Source organism: Dreissena polymorpha, chromosome 2, assembly GCF_020536995.1.
Source record: "Dreissena polymorpha isolate Duluth1 chromosome 2, UMN_Dpol_1.0, whole genome shotgun sequence".
In the NCBI taxonomy this organism is placed as follows: Eukaryota; Metazoa; Mollusca; class Bivalvia; order Myida; family Dreissenidae; genus Dreissena; species Dreissena polymorpha.
In genome coordinates this window covers 84558518-84580656 of record NC_068356.1, presented here as the reverse complement: position 1 = coordinate 84580656, position 22139 = coordinate 84558518, and the positions used below count along the sequence as shown (strand labels likewise).

The 22139-nt window shown below is 34.9% G+C and overlaps 1 protein-coding gene across 3 annotated transcripts in view; it reads right to left on the bottom strand.

Moving 5' to 3' along the window:
• The window catches only part of LOC127867884 (insulinoma-associated protein 1a-like), a 499447-nt gene that overhangs the window by 465677 nt on the left and 11631 nt on the right, over positions 1-22139 (bottom strand). The window contains exons 7-8 of one of the 3 annotated variants that reach the window (XM_052409393.1): positions 20363-20571; positions 15294-16675 (exon numbers count right to left, since the gene is read on the bottom strand). The exons of the other annotated variants lie outside the window; for them this stretch is intronic. Of the exons in view, the coding sequence (XP_052265353.1) occupies positions 15959-16675; positions 20363-20571 (926 nt within the window). The 3' untranslated portion in view covers positions 15294-15958. Of the gene's footprint in view, positions 1-15293; positions 16676-20362; positions 20572-22139 lie in introns of those variants that run through there. 3 annotated transcript variants of the gene reach the window in all.

Below are 22139 nucleotides of genomic sequence, written 5' to 3'. Positions count from 1 at the left end.
ATATATATATATATATATATATATATATATATATATATATATATATATATATATATATATATATATATATTTTTTTTAATTCCTTTAAGTGTTCCCATACATTAGTTAAACCCAAGCTTATCTCTGAAATTCGTTTTTCTGACATATGATTCGACTTGTAATTCGACATAATGATGCAATTGACCTGTGACTGAGACTTTAAATACACTGTATTCCGTTATATCCGTGTTGTTGTTATAATTATTGTATTTTTAGGCGTAGCAGTTCTACCAATCTTTTCACCTTAAAAGACTATCACATAACGCCAGCAGACCCATAATAATACACTCCATTCGTTCCATTTGCTGATTTGAGCATTATCCCCTGGAACATCATCGCGTCTTTGTAGTATAGGATGTAACACTTATCAGTGTAGGGAAATGCGGACTATTCTCTGCATATTCCTTTTAGCCCAACTACACTTACTCATTGTCGGTAAATTCCCATCCCCAAGATTTTCAGAGTCAGTGCTGAATCAGAATATCGTCAGGGGAAGACGGAAATAAAATAATGTGACTGCAATTTTCTATCAGAAAGTAACGTGGTTTGATGTTCCATTTACAAGACGCAGTGAGATTTTTAAAGACTCGCGTCATGCGAAAATTGGAATTATGCAATATGCTGCCCAACGTAGCTCCAATCAAACCTGTGCATCCGAGCAGTCTTGTCAGAATGCATAGTGAGGAGGATAATTAGGAGATACCACCAAACCTTGCGTTATTTATATAGCAGAAAGCGTAGCATCTGACCACACTTCGCAAGTGCGCAGGCTGGGCTTGAGCAATGCTGGCCGCATATGACCAAATATCATTTTTCGAATGACGCGGATGAAACAGTGTTATTTGAAATGTGAAAAGAAAACGGAGTCTTAATCAAATATAAAATGTTTCGGTAACAAAGAAATCAATTCATAATAAGCCACTTGAGAACAAACATGATTTCATCACACGTGTTTAAATTTGTATCTACAAACACTATTATGTGGTTTAATATATGTGCACTTTTGACAAACATTTCATGCGGTGGATATGCGATTTTAAAATGTAAAAAAACGCAGCAATACTTAAACCTATGGTTTTACTAAAATAGCTAAGAATAAATTGTCTAGTTTTATTTTTAAGTCAGGATCTACGTCGAATATCTTTCTTGTTTATTGCTTGAAACGAAGAGTAAAAGCATTAACATATTTTGAAGAAAATATCTTATAAGAAAATACTACTAATAATTCCGTTACTGCTACTACTACTACTACTACTACTACTACTACTACTACTTCTACTACTACTACTACTACTACTACTACTACTACTACTACTACTACTACTACTACTACTACTACTACTACTACTACTACACTACTACTACTACTACTACTACTACTACTACTACTTCTACTACTACTACTACTACTACTACCACCACTTCTACTACTAGTAATACTTCAACGACTACTGCTACTACTGCTACAACTTCTACTACTACTACTACTTCTACTATCACTACTACAAACACTACTACTACTGCTACTTCTACTACTGCTTCTACTACTACTACTACTTCTACTACTACTTCTACTTCTTCTACTGCTACTACTACATGTACTTCTATTACTACTACTACTACTACTACTACTACTACTACTACTACTACTACTACTACTACTACTACTACTACTTCTACTACTACTACTACTACTACTACTACTACTACTTCAACGACTACTCCTTTTTTATCATCTTACTACTACGACTTCTGCATTTTACTAAATGGTAAAGTAGATAAATAGTTTGTGTAAATACAACAACACAAATGATATATATGTTAGTTTATTGCCAGTATATAGTATACATATAAACACACCACACAATCTCTAAACAGAAATGGTCGTAATGTTACAGATTATTTAACTATAAAGAAAATAATCATCTGATAATGTGTTCTGTGTTTCCCAACGTATGTTTAAAATAGTTCTTTAAATACCACCTCATTTACAAATAAACTATGAAAATCATGTGTAGTTAAAATAGAATCAATTCTGTACAATTTCACTTTTACTTTCGATTTTCATATATGTATAATAGCATTTCTATATTTTGAAGAATAGACTTAAATCATACTTTTACTTACCTATAAATAAATAAAACAGTTCACTGTTTTGCGGAATGTTCTTCGTGAATACTGAGAAACAAATTAAGGTCATTTGAATGAAAAACGCTACAAAGCCACATATATTTAGGACTTGTTTATTTTTACCTCATTGAAATTAGCGGAATTCCCAGTTTGCGGTTTTAACTGAATTACCATTTTCGTACAAATGCTTGTTAGCATTTATTACTGGAGTACATTGCCAGTGTTAACAATCTATTCACATGTCGTGTACATCATAATTTATTGCATAGTTTTGACATACTTATTTAGCTTTCGATTATCTTGTATGAAATTTGTATCAAATCGAAAGGTCAGACAATTCGAAATCAACTTATTTTCTATGTACCGGTAAAGTAGAGAACAATAAAGCGTTAAATGTTTAATCAATTTCGTTCTTTCATACTTAATTGATAATTCCAGATGACATAAAAAATAACAATACAGTTTCACATGCCGCGCAGTGTTTGTGTCGTCTAGTTCAACAATAGACACAAAAAGGTATTTGATATTACACAATTCAGTTGTTAAACATTGTAATATATTCAAGTATATAAGCAGTTCGATCTATTATTTATAATACTTACGTCGTACAAATCCACTACACCAATATTTCAGGTTGAGACAGACATTAACCACATGTCAAAAGTAGTTTTGGCATATATATTTACATTAAACCCCGCGATAACATTATTTTAACTTCTTCAATTCGATACGTGTATGAACTATGTGCATGTTTACATCTTTTGACTGCGCTGGTCACGGTAGTTATTGGCCATTATGCAACCTTCATATCAGTTTGCATTCTGGATCAGCAGACGATTTATTTCCTATCTTACGGAGGAATCCGAGATAGCCGATGTATCACGATTGATCAGTTTGCTTTAAAAGAACTTAAAGGTTAAGTGTCGTTTTCGATTAAATATATGTTGTTTATTTAGTGAGTATTGACTTATTATCCCCACGCTTTTTGAAAAGCGTGGGGATATTGTGGTTATCTCAGCCGTCCGTCTGTCCGTCTGTCTGTCCGTCTGTCCGTCCGTCCTGGCCACTATCTCCTCCTACACTATAAGCACTAGAACCTTGAAACTTACACACATGGTAGCTATGAGCATATGTGCGACCCTGCACAATTTGAAATTTTGATCTGACCCCTGGGTCAAAAGTTATGGGTGCTGGGGCGGGGCCGGGTCAGAGATTTTCACTCATTTTTTATGTTATTTTACATTAACTTCTTCATTTCTGCATCGATTTACTTCAAATTGATACTGAACCTCTCTTATGACAATACGGTCAATCTCAACTATGCATGGCCCCATTACCAACACTGGGGCGCCCCTCCCACATAGACCACACCCACCCAAAATTGCCTTTTACTATAATTTCTTCATTTCTACACCGATTCACTTCAAATTGATACTGAAATTCTCTTATGACAATACGGTCAATCTCAACTATGCATGACAATACGGTCAATCTCAACTATGCATAGCCCCATTACCAACCCTGAGGCGCCCAACCCACATAGGCCACACCCACCCAAAATTGCCTTTTACTATAACTTCTTCATTTCTACACCGAATCAGTTCTAATTGATACTGAACTTCTCTTATGACAATACGGTCAATCTCAACTATGCATGGCCCAATTACCAACCCTGGGGCGCTCCGCCAAAATAGGCCACACCCACACAAAATTGCATTTTACTATAATTTCTTCATTTCTACACCGATTCACTTCTAATTGATACTGAACTATTCTTATGACGATACGGTCAATCTCAACTATGCATAGCCCCATTACCAACCATGGGGCACCCCGCCCACATAGGCCACACCCACCCAAAATTGCATTTTACTTAACTTCTTCATTTCTACACCGATTCACTTCTTATTGGTACTGAACTACTCTTATGACAATACGGTCAATCTCAACTATGCATTGCCCCATTACCAACCCTGGGGCGCCCCTGGGTCAAACATGCGGCGCCATTTCTAGTTACTTAATAACATAAACGCGATGTTTTTGTTGAGGTAAATTCGCATCATGTTGGAACAGTGTATCGAACGCAAATGTATTATACAGTTTCTTAACGAATAAATGTGTTCGTATACCAACATATCCATGATGATTGAACTATATGTCTCTTGTTGCAGACATTAAGTTACGCCCTCGAATGACGTTTAGATCAGCCGAGGAACCGTGTTTACGTAACACTTATTGCATAAATTGTGGATTTTTTAATAGATTTTATTAAATTAAATTAATTAAAATAGTTATCTTCATTCACTGACGCATAAAAAGGTACGAAAAACAAAACAAAAAAATATAATGCAATGTTGTTTACAACGATATATTTTTTTAATTGACAATCGGTCCTGGCCCCGTAAGTGCTACATTTTGCCGATGAACTAGTGTAGGTATTTCTGTCATTTCAATATCAATGTGTATCATACAATGAACAGTCATTAAGGAATGTGATGACCGCCCTATATTGGGTCGATATGATAAATGCTGTATGAATCGCGAAACATCAGGTCGATGTCGTATCAATATTCGCATGCATGTTTGAAATGTATTTTTTTTAATAACTTCTTATATATGACACAACATCCAGCCAACATAATTATGCTTGATATGTGAATGTTTGCTGAAGACGGACAGACAATAAAAAAAAGTCAGTCCCGAAATGGGAACCATAAAACCAAAGCACGTGTGCATTATTTCAATGTACGTCACTTCTTTTTCTTGTTGCATCTGTATCTGTTCCGAAATTTGTTTATATTGTTTGGTTTCAAAATTTAATTTCGACACTGTTTTGAAATGAACACATTACGAAATTATCACAACCACATGTTTTGCAACGTTTTTAATCAAAACAAATACTTTGAGGGTAAAAATTTGCTCGTCATGTGTTACGCCGCTTCACAAGAGAGGCGGAGCATATTTAGCCTTCAGTGGTCTCTTACCTTGGGAACATGTTTGACTACTTTATACTCCATTTGAGTGAAATTTTCAAAAGTGTTTTTTTTCCATTTATCTTGTTTTAGTTTCATGTGTTCGCAATAAATCACAATATATCATGTTACCTTGTTTAACCCTATTTTGAATCACAGGTGGTTAGCATGTGACTATGATATTAATTAGTGAAAACATCATTTTGAATGATTAATAATCAAATTATAACGAAAAATCAACGTTTCTGGAAAAAAGATTCACTATAAAATATATATGTAACAGGGTATTCAACTCAAATGACCCGGAAACAGGATGCATCCCTTTAACACCCATAACTTCATCAAGTGTGCAGCAATTTTCACAAATTTGGTCTTATTCAACGCAGAAACGAATTTCCTTTCTGGAAATGTACATATCTTGCAAGAATTGTACAAATTCTGGGTCAAATTTTAAGAAATAACACGCTACACAACTCGCGTGACCTACTCGTTGTCGATCAGATCCGATCTAAGACTGAAGGCCGAGATACCCGAGATATAATACAATTTATGTTCTAAACAAGTTTCACTTAGAGCGTGCACAAGGTTTTGCTATAACTATATACGGAAACATCGTGTCCCCGGTCTTGCACTCATATTTATAAATGGGCCAGATTAATTGTCAAATTTAGCTGAGATATCAGAATAACACACCTTTTTAAAAGCGTCATGATGAATGGGCCCAATGTGCCATGACTTGTGGATTGTTCATGCGGTTTTACTAGCAGTGTTAGGAATGTGCCTTACTCCCTACTTGTAACACGTATTATTATTATTATTATTATTGTTGTTGTTACTTCTACTCTTACTATTGCTGCAACTAAATGGTAAAGAAGTAGAATAGTTTGTGTATAAACAAAAACACATATGATGCATATGTTAATTCATTGACAGTGTTTATAATACATATTAACACAACACACACACCCAAGACAGAACACATGGGTATCTTAGATACTTTTTGAAACAAATACTGTTTTTACAATTAGAAATATACATACCTTATATGAATTCCAAGGTGTTTTCCAACGTATGTTATAAATAGTTCTTTGGAATACCAGCTCATTTAAAAATAAATCTATCATAATTACTTTTATTAGCACAAATGTTTAAAATAGGTCAATGTGACAACTGTTTTAAAGTACAAGTAGTACAGTAGCATGGATTTTATTTGGTTCGGTTATGTTATTAATATAGTTATAATTTACAGTATGCAAGGCCTCAACTACTTATTACCTTGAGAAATCAGCTTCAACCAAATGAACTTGAATAATATAAGTTTGAATTATTTTAACTTCCTTAATTCGACAGATATACGTATCCTCTAAGTTAGCAATTTATCTATCGACTGTGTGTATTGCGGTATATAGTTATTTGCCGGTTTAATTGTGCATACAACCTTGTTATCAGTTTTCTTAAAAATACTTTAAACCTAAGTGTCGACAGCGAAAATTGTAAAATTGTAAAATAAATAAATCATAATAAATATTAGTAAATATTGTATAATATATTAATATACTCAATATTAAAAATTGAAAAAAAAAATCATAATAAATATTAATAAATTATATATTAAATATTAATATACTAAATATAAAAAATTGAAAATTGTAAAATTGATAAATCATGATAAATCATGATAACTATTAGTAAATATTATATTATATGTTAATATACTAAACATTATAAGCATTGGAAAAGTATTAACAACAGAAATTCAATATTATTAACGAATCAAGAAATTGGCAAATTCCCTCTATAAGCAATATCGTACATTCAGAGATAAAATCTGGCATTATTGTGCATGGAAGTATATTCAGTCGAAAGATAATACACCAATGTTGGGAAGTTGTTTGATTGGCATTCAGATATGATGGAACCTCACAATAAAACCCATCGAAAATTTTATTCGTACGTAACATATGGACGGATATAGATTGGGAGCGGTGTCACGATTAAGAAATAATTGAACACGAAAGACCAAAATACCAGATAGATAGTGCATATTGTACCTTTTAATTATAGCTAATTAATGAAATAACGGATACATGTTTCAGTATGATGCCAGGTGTCTAGTACTCCTAAATAGAGATGCAGCTCGGTCTATATAATACGTACCACAAGACATGATACTTTACTTGTGTTAGGAAGTAGGATAGCTTTTTCTATGTTACAGTATTTTGATCATTTTTGTAGAACCTTTAGATTCAGTATAAGTCTTTGAAATCATTAATTAATATAACTTTGGATTGCAAATGCTTAGAAATTATATTAAATAAAATTAACATCGTGAATTGACTTAGTTGTTTTTTATCATACAGTCATAAAAAGTTAAGGTGTAGAGCTACGTTACATCTAGATAATGAACGCATTATACCGAAGCATGTGCTTATTTGAATGGGACACGATGTAAATCAATTCATTTGGAAGGGCAATTAAATTTTTAGCAATTCAATTGTTCGTGTTGTATATAGATTGTTAAATGGACCTTAACTTGGCAAATAATTGTATTAACGCAACCGATCAAAGAAGCAATACCAATGTTTACCAATTGTATAATAAACAGATATGTGTAAATAGGGCTGTTATTTTGTGTTTTTGAAATACAATAAATACCTACACTTTTTGGAATCTATGACAGCTTGAGAATTGTAGACTGTGTCACCGATAATTGGCAAAATAAAACAAAAACAGGAACAATTGTTTGCTTTTACAAGCAATTACCCATCTGAATCACGAGTCTTATTTTACTTGATGGAATATAATAAATACCTTTACTGTTTTCGAACATATTACAATTATTAAAAAAGTGTGAATTGCATCACAAAAAATTCTGTCAACATGAAAATTGCAGGAATGTTAACATAACAACTTTTAAATAAATGGGCATTGCTCACTTAAATATTACCAAAGTTAAGATGTTCCCAAAAACCGTTTCATACACATGGTCCCAGGTTATTTGTCCATGCCTGTAGGTAATCATATTTCCTATGGTTTAAGTAAGTGAAACAATCGCATATCTTTACATACAGATTGCTTCTAAACACAATTTGTTTACGTTCAAATGACTAAAAATCCCATACATCACTCACTTCTTTGAAATTTACACGGAATCACAAACATCAATAAAGAAATTCAATATAAGTGGCTTAGTTGTAACAACAACTAAACAGTTTAACTGTTATACAAATACCGATGGACATTAAGTTCACTACCAAGTATTTATATCAAGTATTTATATTGAGTGTTTCGTACATACAGTCCGACATTAACTTTTTTAATTAACTTATTATAAAACAATAATAAATACCATCATTAGACTTACATTTTAAAACCTTATCCACTTTATCCTAAGTATATTAAACTAGACTGACTAACACCGACTCAACTTCCTTGTATTCGCAATTCAACAATTAGTGTGTAATCACTCAAGAGCGGCAATTATCACGCGATTATGATAGGCTGGAATTTCAAAAGGAAAGACCGATTTTCTTTCGCCCACGTAAAAACTAGTTTTGTTGGTATCACGGTCATTAATCATCGGCGCCAAAAAAAATCGGAGATGAATCATTAAATGAGCCAATGATACTTCCGAGTAGTCGATAATGATCAGAATTTTAAAAGAAAACGATGGAAACATATAAAGTGTAAGTAGGTCTTAAATGTGTGTGTGTGTGTTTTTTTCAACAAAGTTTAATTTTGTATAAAAGTCGGTTATATAATATGTAGTGCGAGTCAGCGACGATTAATTGAAGCACAAATATACAGAAACATACAATAATAACTCATTGGAAACGTGAGGACGTTCGTTACTTGTAAAGGGGGCACACTACAGTTTTTGACAAATCGGCTACTGGCTGCCGAGGTGAGGGCACTGTCCGTCCTCACAGCTAACACAACGTCTACACCTGAAATCATACAAAACATATCTTCGGTATTGTTGGGGGTATGTCTTCCAAACAATACATGGATAGCCATGGTGCACCCACTTGCTCTATATTTTTATCATGGAAAATAAGCCAAATTGGGTGTCTGAATGTCACCTGTTTTGGCGGCCATTTTCATGATTTTCAACACAAATTTACTACTAAACTGCAAATGCCTGTCCATTTAACACTTTCTGTTTTACTGCATCACTAACCAGATATTTGACCGACACCGAAGAATCCTAGGGTCATCCACGTGGTTTTTCGCAGAAATTCAGTTGAGTGGAGGCACCTTTAAAATTCATGCAAAATTAGCCTTCGGAGCTAGAAACCAGCATGTACGTATTTCATGACCTTGGAAGCACAGCAGAACCTGGCTATGCACTGCACACATTTTCGAATTCACTAAGCATGCATGTCAAACCACCACCACTCAAATCTGATACTTAAATTAAACTTGTAAAACACTGTTATTGCTGCTGAGTTTCATTATATCCATATTTATTAGTTTCTCCCTTGCCAATTCGAAACTAAGGCTAAAAACTATATAGTAACACCAAAATTGTTTTCTCATTTCAAAACAGAGGGGGTAATAACTTGATAGTAAGGATGGCGACCACCATGCCGAGGCAGGTATTTTTTGCCATAGTATACCATTTATCAGGATGCATGATAAGGTGACTCTGTGGGGTTGCCAATTAAACGTTAATGGATGTAAACACCTATTAGTTGTGCTTATTTTCAAATAACTTTTTAAAACAAATTTGCATAAGAATTTCAATTAGTGCATTAAAGACAGATTTTTTATTTTGCTTATGGCCATGTGAATTACATCAGAATTACTTTATTTAATAAGCCTGTGATCTTGTTCAAGATTTCCTTGTGTACTGCACGGTTATGCTTCACGCAACGTGAAATTTTGTCACCGATTTGAGACATTTTCAAGGATTTATTAATCTTAAACCTCAAGATATCGGCACAAACTATAAGAACAACTGTCTTTTATGCACTAAAGATTTTTGCACATGTATTTCAATAGCTTCAGATATTTGAAAAAATAGTTTTTAACGGTATGTTTACATTCTGTCCAGCCCGTGTATAAAGCTCTCAAAAAACAAGGATTGTTTTACACCCTGTTTATTACTTGTGGTAATTTTGTTAATGACGCACACTTTCCAGTCATATCAGCAAGAAAGTAAGTAGCGTTTTTTTTCGTTTTAATATTCGCTCTTTATCTTGACTTTTCTCGCTGCGAAATTACTTAGCGGGTGACCTTATTACAGCTCCACCAAGAAAATTTGCGGGGAATTAAGTCGAGTTATAAAGCGAATTTAATACGAAATACACGCTTATCACGTGTTAATGGTAAGGCTGGAAAGTGAGCGCAATTCAAAAATTAAACAAAAGTAATAAGGGCATAAAACGGCGAAAAATAACTGTCTCCGTATGGACGTCACCATCTTGACTTTCACGTGATTACCCCTCTGAAAAAGGTGACAAGGGGAAGCAATTGTTTGATTATCAACTAACACTGTCTAAAAGTTACTCCCTTGAACAAATGTTCAAATTAGCACTGTAAAAAAACGTATAATGATAATTAATAACACTTATGGAAATCTAAGGTACATTCTATGGGATTGTTGTAAAGTAAAATTATAAATGCATTTATGTTTAAATTAAACTTGTTTGCACAAACAGTAAAATACTTTCGAATAAAATTGTACTTATTTGAAATCAACATGCAACCCGTGGAGATTAAATCAACTTTATTGATCACTTGAAACAAAGCCAATGATTTTTAGGAATTAAAATCAGCATTTAAAATGCTTCCAAAATAATCCTAATTTCATAACTAAATATATACTAATGACAATGACATTAAAAGACTGGCAATTGTGGTCTCAATCAAGGTCTTCAGCGGGTAAGTCATGTCAGCTATAGACGAGTTAACGCGTGACGTCACACGCACCTGCAAAGTTTAGACTCCGCCCACTGGTTGGCAAAAGAGGTGCAATTTATATAAGCGCATATAGAGAAGGTTGACGAAATCTTCGTTTTTAATGATAATCATGCACAATATCAAATATAATTTTACTAATTATGTCTGAATAAAACATTAGCATGCAAGGAAATGCATCTTTGGAACGATTTTATTGTTGTTATTATTATTTGTTTTTACTGACAACGAACTCGGGAGTGGAACACAATCTAAGAGCTCGGTATGTGGTTAAACAAAAATCTCTCTACTTGGCACTTCATCGCAACCTTTTATAGTTAAAAACTTATCAGAAATTGAAATTCTTTCAGAATGAATTAAATTTAATGAACGAAAACAAATAAGGATAAAAACAAACAACGAATAGGTCAATTGTATGTACGCGACATAGGGTAACTGGTTTGAACCTTTATGTGTCTGGAAAAACTTACCTTCTTACACATTCAATAAATTCTTTTATTTAATGTAATTGTTTTATTTAATTGTTCACACTAATTTTGGCACTCTTTGTTGCAGCATTTATATCCCGGTGTATAATTGCACCTTTGTTATCACAAACCGATTATCTCGTTATGATCGGATACTGTCCAGACAATTACAAAGAAAACATGGTGTCATAAACCCAGGGACCTACACTTGGACCCCTGCATAAACCACATGTTGCAGACGAGTGTCTGGTCAGTAAACATAAGTCACGATACCTCTATGTCATCTCTTGGCATATTGAGCAATCATTTAATATAAAGAAGTGAAACTCCAGCTGCTGGAGCAGTATTGAATTTTCATTAAAAACAATTCTTAAAAAATAATAAAAACACAATACCGCCACCAGCCTCTGAAGGCTGAAAATATAACAACATCGAAGAAATGTACGGGGATACACGCTACTGCATCCACGCAGCACACATCAAACTGTTGTAAGCCACATTTTAAAGCTAAAAATACTGATAAGTTAATTTTTTAATGAAATATTTTAACATTTTAACAAAAATGAAGACATTTGTCGGAAATGTATTAACTGGACCGAGTGTATATATTTATTAGCCAGTTAAACTTAATAATACATTGTTTAAAAACTATACATTTAACTATTGTGCAATTTTACTCCTATGCAATTAAGGTATTTAACGGGTACCGGCAAAAGTTAACTCCGCTATTATGTGTAAAGATTGTACATTACTGCAGGGTCCGAAACACGATCATGAACATAAGCAGTCACAAAAGGGGCCGTTAGATAAATTAAATATATGCATTTATCATAAAATGCTATATTTTTATCACTCCTTATTACTAATAGAGATTTCAATATACATGCAAAGACAGTTACATTTGCGTAATTAATATGCAGGGTTTTTCCGTTTGTATGGTAAATTGAATTTATATTCATTCAATGTAAACGAAACGTAAATTCATTCAATGTAAAAGAAAATTACCCCAATATTTAAAAATAGTACTGTATTCCGCTTTTTAGGGCTTTTTTTATAATTGATTAAATGCACCTCTGACTCTATTGATCGCTGATGAAATAAAACACTATCCACACCACTTAAAATTATAATACAATTAAAATATGTTTTATTAGGGTTTAAATATAATTTATTCAAGTCTTATTATCAGAAAGAATACGGCTAATTTATTGTTTTGTTTTGTGGAATTGTCAGTATTAAGTCTTCCGATCACGTTTACTCTATGCTAATAACTACTTCGTATTTTTATGAAGAGGAAATTTTATTTGTGAATATACATTTATTTAGTACTAAATATGCTATATTTGCACTTTTTTTTAAAGAGTTTTAATGTTTATTTCGTTTTTATTATCAATTTATTGACTAAACAAAAGCCCTTTATACATGTTTTACGTTACTGTAACCAGTGTTTTTGCCAACCAGTCAGTGCGCATGCGCGGAAAATCCCGAATGTAAACAATAACAATTAACTCGTCTATTGCTTCAGTAATTTCATTACAGACAGGTTGTATTGAACATCACTTGAAACAATGTTAGAAATGCAAGGAAACGTTTTAAGCTGAGGAGCCCACAGCCGGGCAAGCTAGCCGTGTAATTATTTACAGGACATGTGAAAAATAATTGTCATCCAGATTGGTTGATGCAACCTTAAGTTAGTGACCGATAACCACCGATTAGACAGGAGAAAATACAGAAAAATAATTTGGCAATTTTGAGAAAGTTCAATGGCAAAAATTCAGACGTGCTTCATGCAATTTGGTTTCTTATCACACTTGGTGGGTATAATATGCCTGCAAACATCACGGCCATGTTTCATGGTGATCTGATATAAAACTATCAGAGTTTGAGGTAAAATTTGCCTATTGTTAACTCATACAAGGATATAATTCAGAAGTTCTTAGTATGAACTGGTCATTTATCAAACTTGGCAACTATATCATACAAACAACATTTTACCAGGTTTCATGATAATCCAATTAAACTGAATTTTTGAGCTGACATGGCTCTTCTGGATTCCGCCAACTAGCCCGCTACAGGTGTTTCCATTATACACCCCGTTTCTTTCTAAAACGGGCATATATCAATATATCTGTCTTTACATGTCTTTATGCCACTTAGAACACACATAGCACATAACAATATTTGGGAATTTAAACATTTTTAAATATTATACATTTGCCTTTTTGCATATTAAATTCACTGTCTGCTTCCCTTTACTACACAATTGTACGAATTAAACCAGAGGAAATTTAATTTGTTTCTAACTGAATGAAATACAAAAAATATACAAAAGAAGCTTTCCCAAATCTTTCACTTATATCAAATCTGTACAACCAGTTTGATATAACGCATAATGTATTTTATAGCTATCTTAATATTCAATGTGTACTCAATATGTTACAGTCATTGTTCATGGCTTACTTATACATAATGACTATGTATTGCATGCGATAAAAAAATAAATAACACAACAATAATTCGACACGTTAGGCTCCACACTACACATGAAAAACACTTTTTATCCCCACGCTTTTTGAAAAAAAGGTGGGGATATTGTGGTGATCTCCGCCGTCCGTCCGTCCGTCTGTCCGTCCGTCTGTCCGTCTGTCCGTCCGTCCTGGCCACTATCTCCTCCTACACTAAAAGCACTAGAACCTTGAAATTTACACACATGGTAGCTATGAGCATATGTGCGACGGTGCACTATTTGGAATTTTGATCTGACCCCTGGGTCAAAAGTTATAGGGGTTGGGGTGGGGCCGCGTCAGAAATTATCACTCATTTTTTTAGGTTATTTTACATTTACTTCTTTATTTCTACACCGATTCACTTCAAATTGATACTGGACCTCACCTATGACAATACGGTCAATCTCAACCATGCATGGCCCCATTCCCAACCCTGGGGCGCCCCGCCCACATAGGCCACACCCACCAAAAATTTCCATTTACTATAATTTTTTCATTTCTACACGGATTCACTTCAAATTGATACTGAACTTTTGTTATGACATTAGGGTCAATCTCAACTATGCATGGCCCCAATCCCAACCCTGGGGCGCCCGCCCACATAGGCCACACCCATCAAAAAATTCCATTTACTATAATTTTTTCATTTCTACACGGATTCACTTCAAATTGATACTGAACTTCTCTTATGACATTAGGGTCAATCTCAACTATGCATGGCCCCATAACCAACCCTGGGGCCCCGCCCACATAGACCACACCCACCCAAAATTGCTTTACTATAATTTCTTCATTTCTACACCGATTCACTTCAAATTGATATTGAACTTCTCTTATGACAATACAGTCAATCTCAACTATGCATGGCCCCATTACCAACCCTGGGGCGCCCCGCCCACATAGACCACACCCACCCAAAATTGCCTTTTACTATAATTTCTTCATTTCTACACCGATTCATTTCAAATTGATACTGAACCTCTCTTATGACAATACGGTCAATCTCAACTATGCATGGCACAATTACCAACCCTGGGGCGCCCTGCCCACATATGTCACACCCACCCAAAATTGCCTTTTACTATAACTTCTTCATTTCTACACCAATTCACTTCTAATTGATGATGAACTTCTCTTATGACAATACGGTCAATCTCAGCTATGCATGGCCCCATTACCAACCCTGGGGCACACCTAGGTCAAACATTCGGCGTGGGGATACGCGTCGGCCTCTGCCGCGCCATTTCTAGTCAAGTATGATTTTGTACCGCTACTTTTGGCCGCTACTTATTCTTTAATACCACATATCAACATGCACTTAATTTGAAAATCCACACAAAAATTCTTAAGATTCTTTCTTTAATCTTTTTTCTTTTATGTAATAGCAGATCTGCGGTAAAAGATGAACACATAAAAAATTAAGTAACTATTCAATCTTCTTCAATAAACTTGTCACATAAAACTCTAGTGAAATATGAACAGAAACATTATGTAAAGTTAAGTTTAAACAGATGAAATTCTAAACATATTTTGCATTTAATCTGAAAGATAATTATCTTATCATTATAGCAAGAATTAATTGTAATCTTACACAAATGTCTGATACTAGTATGAACCTCATTAATGCATGTGCCTAAAGTTTTTCCCAGATTACCCTGTGCAGTTAGCACTAAAAAGAGACTCCCTTTAAACAAAAAATTCCATTTAAGCAGACAGAGCCCTCCCCTATTAGCCTGTGGGGACAGGTTAATCTTTGATGACGCTTTACGCACATGCATTTCGCCCAGTTTTCCCAGAACGCTGCTCAAACAAGTATGCTCTGCTCACAAAAAAAACAGCGAAAAAAGATTGTTCCAATACTCTGCACTTTCTAAACCTTCTCCAGCTATAAACTGGTGAATCTCATTCCTGATTGGTCAGTCTAGTCATTACTTGTTCCCAGCTTTTGTTCTTCTTTCTTTACTCTTACATTCTGTGCGTCAACACAGGAACCAGAATCTGAATGATTATCACTATTGGTTTCCTGCACATAAAATGTATTTTCTTTTTGCAACCTTACGTTTTGATCAGTTGGAAAACCAGATTGCTCATTGTGTTCTGATTTGGCTCCCTGCACACCATTTCCATCAGTTACTGTATCCATACTGGTTTCAAGCCTATTACCATCGTCCTTCAATTCTATGTTTGCCTGATCACAGCGTCGTGCATGCCGCAATAGGCCCATTTTATACTGAAATGTCTTTCCACACCCACACTTCTCCTGTTTACCAAGCGTGTGTTCCTTATGCACATGAGAGTCCAAACTTAACATGCTGGGAAAAGGCTCCCCACAAGTTTCACAGTCAAATTTATCTGATCCCAAATGTGACTCGTCAACATGATTTTTAAGCTGCTCCAGGCTAACAAACACTAATTCACAGTAGTTACACACATGGTACTCTGCGTCAGCCACATCATTCCCAGATTCCTCAACATTGTCTTTAGAACTCTCATCATCCATACTCGCTGCCATATTGGATCCAAGGAAAGACTGGTTTCCTTCTTCCTCCTCATCTGCCTGCATGGACTGGTTACCAGCCGCACTAGGCTGGTTCAATACTACTTTCCTTCTTTCCAGTTCCAATGCAGTGGAGGTTATCTACAAAATGAATGAACACTTTCAAGTTTCAAACCCAAAAACTCTGACAATATAAAAGGTTCACCACAAAAAAATAACTGTTATCAAAAATAAGGAACACTGTTAAAACATGAATGTTAAATAATCATTAAATGTAAAGGAAATAACCAAAATAATTAATAATGCAACACCCCAACAATGTAATAGGTTCGGTTTTGTTGATCAGAACTTATCAAATAGGCTGATCATTTACTTTTCTCCTTTGAAACGTCTGATTTAAAATCACGTTCAATATGGGTAATCTGGGCTTAATGCATGTAAAGGTCATCCCAGATTACCTTGTGCAGTCCACACAGGCTTAATCTGGGATGACTCTTTACCGCCTAGACAGGATTTTCATTTAAAGGGACCTTTTCATAGATTCTGGCATGTATTGAAGTTTGTCATTTGATGCTTTAAATTGATAAATGTGAACATTACTAAATAGCCCCATTAAAAAAACAATAATACGTAAACTAAAGAAAAAAAGTATTCCTCAACTGGGCTCGAACCACTGACACATGGAGAAAAAGGCTTGCACTGAAACCACTCAGCCATCCATGCTCCTACATTGAGTGGTGTATTTTGTACTTTATATAAGCAATCCATTTAATATCAAAAAATATAACGATAACAACAGAACACTCCAAATTATTTAATTGTTTAGCGTTTGTAATGCTTCATAATTTTCAGGTTTTTAAATCATTTAAGATGCATATAATGGATATTTTAGAGCATGGTAAATGTTCATTATTAATGTTTCTTGGCAAATATCATACCTACAAAGAAACTTTGCAAATTTTATACACATTTTTCAATTTTGTTAATTAACCAAAACGTGAAAAGGTCCCTTTAAAAGAGGCTGCCTTAAAAAAAAATCAATAATATCAGAGATGTTGTCACTGGTTAGCCTCTGCAGACTTACAAGGCTGTTCTTGGATGACACTTTACGGACATGCATTATGATCATTTCTTTGGCGATTTGCCTGTCTATTTAACAAAGCCTTGATAATGTTACCATATTGTGACAAACATTTTGTTCAACTTTGTTGAATTTAAAAAAAATGAAAATTGTACAACAAATACAGCAGAATTAGAGCTATCCATGTATTGACTGACCACAGCATTGTCTACCAGCAGACATTGTACACAAAGACGTTGAGATTCTTATATCTGTCATTTGATCATTTCATCTACTGAATGTAATAAGTCATATAACTGACATTTTTATACATTTTTAGTTTTATCAGTTTTTGCGTTTATTTAGATGACTTACATCAACTGTTAAATTATAAGGACAACCTTTTTGGTATAAATAATGTTTTTTATTAAATTTTGCAAAATGACATGAGCAAATGCATGTTGTTTTGTGAATGTAATTAGTAGTGTAACTGACATTTTTTTTAAGGAGAAGCAAAAATCTGTTTTATTAAAATAATAAACATTTTTCAGTGTTCCAATTATCTGTATTATTATAAAGTTTGTTTAACAAAACACAACCCTTAATTGTGATGTCTTTAAAACAATACAAAACTAGAGCTTTGTCAAAGACGTGACGAATACCCCCACATGCCGCATTGACACATAATATTTTGCATGTCGTCTTCACAAAAAACAGCGGACACCATGATCAATTTTTAAAACGCACTAAGTGACCCCTTGACCTAGTTTTTTACCCAGAAAGGCCCATGTTCTAACATGGCCTTTAGATCATCTCCATAAAACTTCTGACCAAGTTTGGTTAAGATCGGATGTAAACTACTTGAATTAGAGAGCGGACACCATGCTGAATGTTAAAAAACGCACTAAGTGACCCCGTGACCTAGTTTTAGACCCGGCATGGCCCATGTTCAAACTTGTCCTAGAGTTCATTTAGATAAAATTTGTGACCAAGTTTGGTGAGGATTGGATGAAAACTACTTGGATTAGAGAGCAGACAACATGGTGAGGTTTAAAACGCACTTAGATACCCCGTGACCTAGTTTTTGACCCGGCATGACCCATATTCAAACTTGACATAGCCATCATCTTGATACAACTTCAGACCAAGTTTGGTGAAGATTGGATGAAAACTTCTTAAAATTAGAGAGCGGACAACATGCTTAAGGTTTAAAATGCACTAAGTGACCCTGTGACCTAGATTTTGACCCGGCAAGGCCCATGTTGGAACTTGAACTTAAGATCATCTAGATACAACTTCTGACCAAGTTTGGTGAAGATCGGATGAAAACTACTTGAATTAGAGAGCAGACGACATGCTGAATGTTTTAAACGCACCAAGTGATCCGGTGACTGAGTTTTTGACCCAGCAAGGCCCATGTTCGAACTTGGCCTAGACATCATCTAGATACAACTTCTGACTAAGTTTGGTGAAGATCGGATGAAAACTACTTGAATTAGAGAGCGGCAACATGCTGAATGTTTAAAACGCACTAAGTGCCCCCGTGACCTAGTTTTTGACTCGGCAAGGCCCATGTTCGAACTTGGCCTAGACATCATCTAGATACAACTTTTGACCATGTTTGGTGAAGATCGGATGAAAACTACTTGAATTAGAGAGCGGACAACATGCTGAATGTTTAAAACGCACTTAGTGACCCCGTGACCTAGTTTTTGACCCAGCAAGGCCCATGTTCGAACTTGGCCTAGACATCATCTAGATACAACTTCTGACCAAGTTTGGTGAAGAACGGATGAAAACTACTTGAATTAGAGAGACACTTAATACAGTCCGACCGACAGACAAGCTCACTCCTATATACCCCCCTAAACTTCGTTTGTGGGGGTATAATTAAAAAAGAAGCAGTTACCATAATTTAAACACTAAAATATTTTGAATGCAAAAAGGAACTTAACTGCGCTTAATGTATTTCAGAAAATATGCTGTCCTAAAAAATTCACAAAATGTCAGTTACACAAGTTATAACATTCAGTAGACGATTTGTGACATGATCATTGATGTCATGCAAAACGAGTCATTATCTAATGTATAATTACTTTAAACATTGGGGAAAAGGGTGAACACATAAGAAACAGATTTACAGGTAGCTGCTCTATCTTTTGTAATTTAACAGACTCAAAAAAATTATTACAACATGTTGTAGCTTAACCTTAACTTGATATATTCCAAATCTCCATTTCTAACACTTTAATGGTATTATCATTTTTTGTGGGAAATTAATTCTAAAGCATCTATTCAAGGCTCCCCCTTGCTGAAAATCTTCCTTTAGCTATATTATGTTTACATGTTCATGTTGAATATTTCTTACAATTTTATTAGAAACTTGTAGCTACAAAGAATATTGCTTGTGCAAGTGTTGGAAATTTTAGCCAATAACTTTTTGCCAAATGGCATAGTAAGCCTTGGTTATGTACATTAAATGAAGTGTTTGTCTTTTCCAAATTTTATTAGGTCCTTCCTTGCCTCTGGCTGCATTATGTCAGAGCCTTAAGTGTGTCCCAGCACTCCTACCTAATTAACTATTTGACTCAGGAAACATTGGGAAAATTTTTGAGAAATAACAATTTCCAGCTTTTTTTACTGAGAGATATTTTTAAATGTTGTGTTGTCTTGTGTTGTGGGGGCAGCCGTAGTATTCAAAATCTCGACATGGATACCATAAACCTAACTCACATGTTTATATAAAATACATAGCTTCATTAACCCACCTTATGTACATTCTTTTCGTGCCTCATAACGTTGGACCTGTAGCTGGACCGATAGCTGCACAGCGCACACACGTACTCCACAGTGGGTGTGTCCACACCATCCGCATTCAGCCCGTGTACTTTACGCTCATGCCTCGTCACGTTGGCCTTGAACTTAGAGTTGTAGCTGCATATTGCACACTTGGAATGACCCTTGGGAAGAGGCGAGTCTGAAACAATATTTAGGAAGCATTCTTGGAAAACTGGGCTAAATTTATGTGCGTAAAGTGTCGTACAAGATTAACCTGTGCAGTCTGCACAGGCTAAACAGGGATGGCACTTTCCACCCAAACTGGATTTCGTAAAGAAGCAACTTCCTTTAAACACAAAAGTTTTTAACAAAATAAAGCGGAAAGTGTAGTATCTGATAAGCCTGTGTGTACTGCAAAGGCTAATCAGGAGGATTCTGTACACACACGCCTCTAGCCTGGTTTTCCTACAGGCTCATTTGTTAAAATAAATTTCAAATATGGTTGAAAACATAACTGCATGGATAGCCATATTTTCACCAAATCAAAAATATTTTAAATACAAGAGATGTGTTTGTCAGAAACACAATGCCCCCTACTGCGCTGCTTTGATACATGTTTTTTTACCTTTGACCTTGAAGGATGACCTTGACCTTTCACCACTCAAAATGTGCAGCTTCATGAGAAACACATGTATGCCAAATATGAAGTTGCTATGTGAAGGGACATAGAAGTTATGAGCATTTTTCAAAACCTAAACGCGAAACCTAAAGGCAAAGTGTGACGGAAGGACAGACAGACGGACGGTCCGATCACTATATGCCCTCCTTCGGGGGCATAAAAATACAAATCAAGTAAACAAATATTGAAATTAAATTGTTTCTAAATCAAGCACAATTAAGGTGTTTTGTGCCAGATAGAACTAGAGCTTTGTCACAGACGTGACGAATACCCCCACATGCTGCATTGACACATAATATTTTGCATGTCGTCTTCACAAAAAACAGCGGACACCATGCTAAATTTTTAAAATGCACTAAGTGACCCCTTGACATAGTTTTTGACCCAGAATGGCCCATGTTCTAACTTGGCCTTAAGATCATCTCCATAAAACTTCTGACAAAATTTGGTGAAGATCGGATGTGATCTACTTGAATTAGAGAGCGGACACCAGGCTGAATGTTAAACAAGGGACAAAATTGTCACAAAACCAGGTTTTCATTGTGAAAAAAAATCTGATTAAGGGAGACAACTCAAACTGAACTTTTGAAATGAACAAACAAAATTAACCCCCTTTGTAAGTTTGTTTCAAAATAAATCTATTTTAAGTTGTGGTGACCTTGACATTGGAGATATTGACGTGATTCTTTCGTGCGACACACCGTCCCATGATGGTGAACAAATGTGCCAAATAATTGTAAAATCTCACAATGAATGACATAGTTATGGCCCAGACAAGCTCATTTATTGCCAATTTTGACCTTTGAACTCAAAGTGTGACCTTGACCTTGGAGATATCGATGTAATTATTTCGCGCGACACACCGTCCAATTATGGTGAACAAATGTGCCAAATGATTTTAAAATATGACAATGAACGACATAGTTATGGCCCGGACAAGCTTGTTCCGCCCGCCCGCCAGCCCGCCAGCCAGCCCGCATTCGCCAATCTAATAACCAGTTTTTTCCTTTGGAAAACCTGGTTAAAAACGCACTAAGTAACCCCGTGACCTAGTTTCTAGGCCCGGAATGACCCATGTTCAAACTTGT